Source organism: Elephantulus edwardii, unplaced genomic scaffold, assembly GCF_000299155.1.
Source record: "Elephantulus edwardii isolate Elephantulus edwardi_28Jun2011 unplaced genomic scaffold, EleEdw1.0 scaffold00129, whole genome shotgun sequence".
Lineage (NCBI taxonomy): Eukaryota > Metazoa > Chordata > Mammalia > Macroscelidea > Macroscelididae > Elephantulus > Elephantulus edwardii.
In genome coordinates this window covers 6771053-6779858 of record NW_006399879.1, presented here as the reverse complement: position 1 = coordinate 6779858, position 8806 = coordinate 6771053, and the positions used below count along the sequence as shown (strand labels likewise).

The 8806-nt window shown below is 48.5% G+C and overlaps 1 protein-coding gene across 2 annotated transcripts; it reads right to left on the bottom strand.

The window, feature by feature from the left end:
- Positions 1-718: 718 nt before the first annotated feature.
- On the bottom strand, positions 719-1335 carry LOC102856218 (NEDD8-conjugating enzyme UBE2F-like). 2 transcript variants are annotated; one of them, XM_006893619.1, is made up of 2 exons: positions 1292-1335; positions 719-1157 (listed from the first exon to the last, which is right to left on the bottom strand). In XM_006893619.1, exons 1-2 carry the CDS (start codon positions 1333-1335, stop codon positions 719-721), a joined length of 483 nt encoding a protein of 160 aa, XP_006893681.1. The 2 variants fall into 2 exon arrangements, with proteins under 2 accessions (XP_006893681.1, XP_006893682.1); XM_006893620.1 differs by lacking the exon at positions 1292-1335 and having other exon boundaries at positions 719-1078; positions 1154-1273.
- Positions 1336-8806: the final 7471 nt, after the last annotated feature.

The following is an 8806-nucleotide window of genomic DNA, read 5'->3' as shown; positions in this document are numbered from 1 at the left end:
TTCTCTTATGAGACTTAGGGTTTAAGTTAGTGAATTTAAAAAGTTGCAGGATTCTTTTAATTTGTATTTTTTTCTCCTGAACTCTGCTGAAAATATAAGATGGGTAGAAAATAAAGAAAATAGCCATGAAACAAAACTTATTTTAGTAAAAATATATAATTATATAGATGTGAAGTCTTACCTTTGTAAACTATTTTTTTGAATAGAAAAAAAATAATTAAAGCATTCAATTGTACAAATTACAAATCTGTTCCAAAATATACTTACATTAAATAAAATATGCATCTCAGTAAGGTAGACGGTGGATTCTGGGTGGTGGATGCATTCTGGGGAGCGGGGGGATATGTGGGGGCCACGCTCTGGGGGACTGAGAGAACTGCACCCAACCTCAGTCTGCAGCAGTGTCTTATTGTCAGTCTGCGGGTTACACTAATGTGTATTGCATCACTGGACTGGGCAGGGAAAAGCAAGCTCTAGCTGGAGGTGAGTTCATGAAACTCTGCAAGGATCTCATCAACATACAGTTTGAATAAAGGAAAACACGGGCAGGTAAGCAGACCTCTCTTAGGACCCAGAAGACAAGCTCTGTCTGACTTGGTGGGCTTCTCCACTTCTGGGAACAACGTGGACTGACCACGCAGGAGGGACAAGGGCACATGAGGCTGGAGAGGCGGGGCTCGCGCTCGTCCGGACGTTGGGCCCAGGGGCCTGTCCCACATCATCTGGCAAAGCTCTTGATATAGTCGTCCACCTTCTTCCGGAAGTCCTCCTTGTCCCGACGGTGATGTTCTGCAGCTTCAATATTCAGTGGGTCATCAAAATTTAAAAGATCAGTAAATATAGAGTTTAATCCCCAAACAACATCCTTCAGTGTCCTGGTGGGGGCCCAGCCAGTGCCGTCAATCGAATGTTCTCGCAGTAAACTCAGACAGATGTCTCCGGTCTCTGTGATGTTGGGGTGCCAGATTTTGGTCAAGCCTTTCACTTTGGGAGGCACCATGTTGTACGCATCAGGAACTTCAGTCTCAAACTGAAATTTTCCACCCTGGTAGTAACCCTCATCTGGGGTCACCGTCAGCTGGAAGCAGTGCAGCTTGTTCGGATCAGGAAAGTGGACTCTGCAGGTACAAGGGTGGGCTTCAAGGTCTGCAACCTCTTTGACGAGCAACTTGTCCCGCACTGACACGCGCCCTGCTGAGTCGGGCGCTGTGGCCACCGAGCGTGCCCCCTTGAGGCCGTTGTCCCGCTTGAGCTTGCTGGCCAATGTGAGCATCACGGCTGCCTTTGCCCTGGGCTCCCCGAGACAGGCGAGGGCGGCTTGGCACCCAACACCATGCCCGGCCCGCGCGGCGGCAGCAGCGACCACTCGGCAGACGCTGCCCCTCACGGTGGCCGGCCTGGGCTGTAAACTTTTTTGTTTGTTGCTGTCACTTCCTGTGGCTGTAACAGCTGCTACTTGAGAGAAGGGAGGGGTACAGGAGCTCAGCAGATCTGCCTGAATGCTTTGGTCTGGAGAGCTGAGGATATGCTGGGCTGGGATCAGAGAAGGAGGGGAAGTAATATTTTATTTGCAGGTTAGGGTCAGAAAAGGAGGAGGAGGATCTTAGTTACAGAAGATTTCTTTTTAACTAGGACGTTGGTCATGGGGATTTAAAAAGGCTGAGCAGGGTGAGTAGAGAAGAGAGAGAGAGAAGCAGAGAGTGAAAAAGCTGGCTGCACTTCCTGGCTGGGTTTGTGCTGGTGGGGCGAACAGGAACAAGAGTGACAGAGACAGTGAGGTAATCAGGGTTTGCTGCCTCCTGGCAGGTGCCCTTCCCGGGTTTCGGCACCAGAAATGTAAGGTTGTAGAGGAAGGACAGACCCAACTCAGGCCAAGAAAGTTTATTGAGGAGAAATTGCTGGGCTGGCTCCAAAGTCGAGACCAGCCCCCACTTAAAGTTAGAGAAGGTTTTATATTGTCTTAGAAGGAAATTGGGGAAGGGGATGTTCACAGTTGATTTTTACAATATAGCAAAGTGGGCTGGGGTCTCAGATAACTATTCCTGGGAAATGGAAGTAGAACAGTTTTGCATCCTTAACAGACAGAAACAGCCACAGCTGCCACTTCCTGTGGTTGGATCATTTCAGTGGCTATTCTGGGAAAGGAAGGGAGAGCAGCTTCACCGCCCTAACTGGCAGGAGGTACCAGTCCTTGGAGAAAGACATCATGCTCAGGAGGGTGGAGGGACAGTGCAGGAGAGGAAGACCCCGAATGAGATGGATTGACACTTGACTGTGGCAATGGGGTCAGGTGTGTCAGAGACAGTGAGGTTGGCTCAGAATGGAGCAGAATTCAGAGCTATTGTACTTAGGGTTGGTATGTGACATAGTTGACTCGATGATACCTAACAACAACAGTTATGGAGTCATCAGGACACAAAGGTAAAGACACCACCCACAGGGATGAACTCAGGGCTTTGAAGAACCCCTTTGACCCTGGTGGTGCAAAGCAGGAACAGATGGCTGTGCTGGGCCTAAAGGTCCAAGTGTCCAGGGGGCTGGTGGCAAGAGTGGATGCAGGTGGTGGATCTGTGAAGAGACTACAGTGGTTTACTTGGATTTGATTGTTCTGTTGTGTGTCTGCCTCTCTATACAAGGGGACACATTTCCAGAGAGCACAGCTGAGATTGGGGTCAGGGTTAGCTATTGTTAGGCTTGGGGTCAGGATCAGAGTCAGGGTCAGAGTTAACTACTGTTAGGATTACAGCTAGGGTTAGGGTCAGAGCTAACTGTTGTAAGGATTGGACTAGAGCTAAGGCTAGGGTCAAGGTTAACTACTGTTAACGAGGGTTAAGGTTAAGGTGAGGGTGAAGATCAGTGCTCAGGTTAGGATTAGCCATATGGTAGGGGTCAAGTAAAGGAAGGAGTGGAGATAGGGGTGGAGCTGTACAGGCACAAAGTTCTTCGGTTTGGCTGCTGGATAACTGATGAACTACGACAAAAAATGAATCTGTGAATTAATGAATCAATGCACTGCTTAATAAGTGACCAGATCAGGAATGTGTACATTAATGAAGTATGAACCTATCAACAAATGGACAAATGGATCCAGGAAGTGGATATTTTTAATGAATGAGTTGGTGGGTTAATAAATCAGTTTGGAGATGAATCAAGCAATTGGCAAATGAATCCATGGATGAAGAAGGAATCAGTTACTGAAATGATGCATTTGTGTACTGATGGATGGCTCAGTAGATGAACGTGCCAATGATTGAGAAAATCAGTACACGATGGAATCTGTGAATAGAAAATAAACCAATGCCTAACTCAGTGAATTAATGGCCCAATAGATTTACAATCTGATGAATCAAGGGTGAACAAATCAGTGAACAAATGAACCAATCAATGAAGCGTTAAGAGTGAAAGAATCAATGAATCAATGAATGAGTATAACATGTAAGGTGGGTTTTGAGGACTGAGCAGATCTCTCCCAGTGTCCATGTGGGGACTATGGATGATGTGTTTCTGTGGGGTCTGGACTTCACCATGTCCACTCCCCATTGACACAGATGACCCCAGCCTCCTGGGGTCCCAGCAGTGGGCCAGATTCTCCTGCACCCTGTGGGTGCACAGCTGGAACACCACCCCCTTCTCGGCACTGCGTGTGGAGGGAGAATGATGGCACCTTGCCTCTACTGTGTCTTCTGTCCGGGGCCCTCAAGTCTGCCTGCGATCTTCTCTTAGAATTCAGTCTGTGCCTCTTGCAAGGACTGGTTACACAGCCTGTTAAGTGCTGGTCTGCTAACAGAAAGGTTAGCTCTCCAGCGGGACCCCTGGTGGAGCCCCTGAGAGGGCCAGCATTTTGAGAGCCCCTAATTGGCTTTGGAAGGACTGGATCTGCATTCTAGGGCCTGGAGCGATTCTCCAGCCTGTGCTGCTCCTCCTAGGGGTGGGGGTGGGGAAGGCTTCTCCAGAGGTGGGGGTGGCAAAGGCTTTCTGAGACGCTTTCTTCCTCTGATAACTCGTTTGAGGAGTCTCTGCACATCTTATTAGGGCCTGGGGGTTGCTGATGGATCATTTCTTCCTGAGTCAACTAAGTTACGGTGCCCATCTGATTCGATTTGGGGGCTTCAAATTGATTTAGGAGTTCCTGGAGTTTGCTGAGCTTGGTCATGCTAAGTGGGCCAGCTCTGAGCAGGTGACTCTCTGAGCGATGAGCCAGGCAGCCAGCTCTCTGGTGCACGTGTGCTACCAGCTCGTCCCCGGGCTCGGGTGACCACACTGCCCTCCCTCCACTCCTCGGGACCCCTCCTCGGGACCCTGTCCTGGGGGTGCATGCTGGTCTTTGAAGGTGGTCTGTGGATGCTCAATAAACATCGCTGCCTTCTCTCAGGCCCACTGAAGCCCAGTAGACCCAGGCAGCAGGCCGTCACCCACTGATGGAAGATGGACAGGTTCTAGAACATTTCAGACATGGCGGGATTATAGAGGCCACTGAGGCCCCGTCTGTCACGCCCTCAGCCCACTGCTGTCAAGCAGATTCCGACCCTCGACAAGCTGTCTGCTCCAGAGCAGGACTGAGCTCCTTTGCAGGCTTTGCAGCATGGCTGGTTCAAGTCACCAACCTTGTCCTCAGGGTCTGGGGCCAATCTGTGCAAGCCACTAGGCACTTCTGCCACATATTGTTGTTATTGTCATTTCAAACTCATAGCGGCCCCACGTGTATAGGTGGAGCTGCCAGTAGGGGCTTAGAGGTGGTGAGCATTCTTGAGGGAACACTGGCAGCCTAGTGGGTGAGGAGTTGCACTGTCAATCCAAAGGTAGACAGTTCTAATCCAACAGCTTGAGAGAAAGATGGACAATCTCCCTCTGTGTGTGATCTGCAGCCTCTGAAAACCCACTGTGGATTGGTTCTGACTTGATGGCCTATAACAACAACCACCTTCACTCAGGTGGCCAGCAGCACTCTGGCTAACCCATCAGCAGTATGCTGCAGGTACCTCAGCCTTGGAGACCCCCTGGGGCAGACCACAGCCTCGCTAAGAGCCTGTCTATTCGTGGCAGTGGGTTCATTTGTCTCTGACTCTCACTTGGAGCAGACCACCCGTCTGCCGTCCTAGGAGCTGCTGGGTGGGTCCCCACTGCCAGTCTCTCCGTTAGCAGCTGATGCCTTAACCATTGCACCACCAGGCTCCCCGGGCTCACACTGTTCTGTGCTCCATCAACGTTCACCCAATCCCACAGTCTCCGAGGGGATTCAGATTTATGGTGATCCTGCATGGAGTTTCCAGGGAGGAAAGTGCCCATCCTTCTCCCACTGAGTGGCTGGTGGGTCTGGACTGACCCCTTGTTAGTAACTCGATACCTTATGCATTCCATCACTGTGGTTGTCAGGTGTCATTGGGTCGAGTAGGACTCACAGTGTCCCCATGAAAAACATATCCGAGCCCTGTCTTACCCTGCACGAGCCTCATCATCTATGACATACTCAAGTCCATTGCTGTAGTCACTGTGACAGTCCATCTGATTGAGGGTCTTCCTCCATTCCGCTGACCCTCTGTCCTTCCAAGCATGACCTCCCTCTCCAAGGAATAGCCTCCCCAGCCACATGCCCAAAGTGTGTGAGATGAAGCTTTGTTATCTTTGCTTCCAAGGAGCACTCTGGCTACACCTTCTCTGAGATCTGTTTGTTCTCCTGGCTGTCCATGCGGTATTCAGGACTCTTCTCCAACCACAGCTCAAAGGCATCAAGCCTTCTTCTGTCATTCTTAGTCATTGTCTAGCTTTCAGCACCATAGCAAGTGACTGAGAAGACCGTGGTCTGCATTAAGGGCACATTAGTCCTCAAACTGACATGATTTCTCTTCAATAATTTGGAGAGGTCTCTAACGGCAGACTTTCCCAGTGCAGTACACCTCCTAATCTTCTGACTGTTGGTACCAAGGATCGATGTCTTTGAGCTGTGGTGCTGAAGAAGAATGTTGAACATACTATGAACAGAGAGGAGAACAAACAGGTCTGTCCTGGAGAGGGTGAAATCTGGCTGTCCCCTGGAGACAAGGACTTTGAGGCTCCATCTCACACACTTTGGGCTCATGACCAAGAGGGACTAGTCCTTGGAGAGGGGCATCGTGCTTGGAAGGGTGGAGGGACAGCACGGAAGAGGAAGACACTGGATGAGATGGATTGACTCAGTGACTAGAAATATGGGATTTGGTCTGTTGGAGATGACGAGACTGGCTCAGGACAGGGCAGGTTTTGGAGTTGATGTACATGAGGTCGCCATGAGTCACTGGTGACTTGATGGCACTTAACAACAAGAACAATAATCTTTGGAATATTCTGTTCCAGAGGCTGCCTCTTAGTCTACGTACTAGATCTGCATGAGAGCATCTTGAACATCCATTCTTTGAAATGTTAGCCCTGCACAATTGAATGAATACCTTTATGTAGTCAACAAAATACAGGAAAACACCTTTTTTTTTAGTACTCTCTGCTTTCGGCCCAGATCATTCTGATGCCAACAATGAAACTCCTTATCCAACATTTTATTTTTCTGAATTTTGCTTCAGTTTCTGACAGTTCACTGTCAAGGTTCTACTGTACCCAATTTTAAATTAGCTCCAACAAAATGTGGCTTGTATGTACTGTCCATTACTCGGCAAACAGATTGAATGCTGATGCTGTGACCGTTGAGAGAACCGACTCTCCCAGCTGACCCTCCAGCTGGTTGTCAGAGGCAGTTAACCACATGAGGAGGTTGTCCATCCTTCTCCACAGGGCAGCTGGTGGGCTTGAATGACGTGCCTTCAGGATTGCAGAGCAGCTTCTTAGCATGAGGCCACCAGAGGTATAGGATACAGCCTTGGCACACACCTTTCTTAATTTTAAAACAGATACTGTTCCCTGGCTCTGTTTGCACAGCAGCTTCTTGGTCCAGGAATAGGTTTCAAACGAACACAGGGCTAACATGAGATAACGTTTTGATCTGCTGTTCGTAGGGTCGCTATGAGTCGTGCTTGACAGCACTTAACAATGGAACAACATGTTAGTGATACTGCTTGATATTTTCTGCTTTCTGTTGGATAAACTTTCTTTAGGATGGACACAAACACAATTCTCTTCTGGTCAGTTGACCAGGCAACTGTCTTCCAGATTTCTTAGCATAATCAAATGGCACTGCCTGCATTGCATGTTTGTTGAAATGCAACAACGCGACTGAAGCTGGTTGGTCGCGGTTTTCTGTCGGTGCCATCAGTGCAGCTTGGCCTTCTTCCCTCAGTGCTGCTGAGTTTTGACCACATGCTACTTCCTGAGACAGGTGAATGTTAATGAGTTCTTGTTTCCCCCCTCAGGCTCCAGAACCTCTATGAATGTGGAGAAACGATGAAAGTTATACAAGTGTTCAGGTCTTTTGTTCACAGGTTTGCTATGAGTCATCTATGACTTGATGGCAAGTGACTCTGAATACTCTTTTCTTTTCAAACTTTCCTGTGATGATCACTGCTTCATTCAGAATTCTCTGCATTTTCCACTGTTGTTAATTTTATTTCAACTCAGCTGGGCTTTCAGTGAAGGCTGTAAATATTTACCAGAGGAGAATGTCTATCTTTCTCCTGTGGAGCAGCAGATGGATTTGAACAACTGAACTTTTGGTTATTAATGCAACACTAGAACTTGCATGAATTAATTTTAATATTAATTGCAATTTAACTTACTGCTGAAACTTGAGATTTGGGTATGTTTTCCTTCATTTCTCTCCTTTTGAGAAACGCCAATCACGTCCTCCTGTCCTGGCTTTCTCACCCCTCGTCTCTGCGTGTTTTACCGTGATTCTTTGGCTCCCAACGTGCCCTTTGCTCCTCCCGTGCGTTCCCTCGCATCTCTGCTCCTTTCACTTCTCTCAGGAGCTACTCTGCCTTCAAGAGCAGGTTTCAAGTGTCTTCTGACATTCACTTTGCTCTTTTCTTTCGTTGTTATTTTTAAACTTCCTTTTGTTTTCGTCGTGGACGATGTCCTTGGCCATCCCAAGTTCGTATGGTCTTCAGACTTTAGTGTTTGTGGCGTGTCTGTCACTGAGATCCTCTCTGTGGTTGTGTTGTGGTTCCCGTGGACTTGTTTTCAATCTCCCCGGCTTCACTGTGTTCGTGCGGTTGATGCTGTTGTTCTGCAGTCGGTCCCTGGCCTTGCTCTCATGGTTGGGACTGCGCTCCTCCACCATCGCCTTTCACAGAGGCAGTCGATTTGATTCCTGTGTGTTCCATCTGGCTAGGCCGACATCGGAGCACTGTTTACGTTGTTGGAAGGAAAGGCATTTGTGATAAGAATTGGTTAGTCTTGTAAAATTCCATCCTGCGATCCGCGGCGTGATTTTGATCACCACAGCCTCCTTTCCCAGCTGCCGATCTTTATTTCTGCTCCACACGTTAGCATTCCAATCACCAGTGATTATGAATGTCTCTTGATTGCATGTTTGATCAATTTCAGACTGCAGAAATTGGTGAGGATCTTCAATTTCTTCATTAGCGTTTGGTGCATAAATCTGAATGATAGTCGTGTGGAAAGATCTCTTCCAGGCGGGAGGGTGCCGTTTGATCGCTGAGAGCGTTACACCTGAGAATGGTTGTTGGGATGCTGTTCTGGTGATGAATATGATACCACTTCTGTCTAAGTTTTCATTTCTGGCTTAGGAGACAAACAAGTCAACCGTCATCAAGTCAATTCCAACTCCTGACACTCCCGCCCGGTCTGAGGCTGCTGATTTTCAGGGGTGGGGGCGCTGCCGTGGACGGGCTCGGACCCCAGTACGTACGGATAAGGATATGCT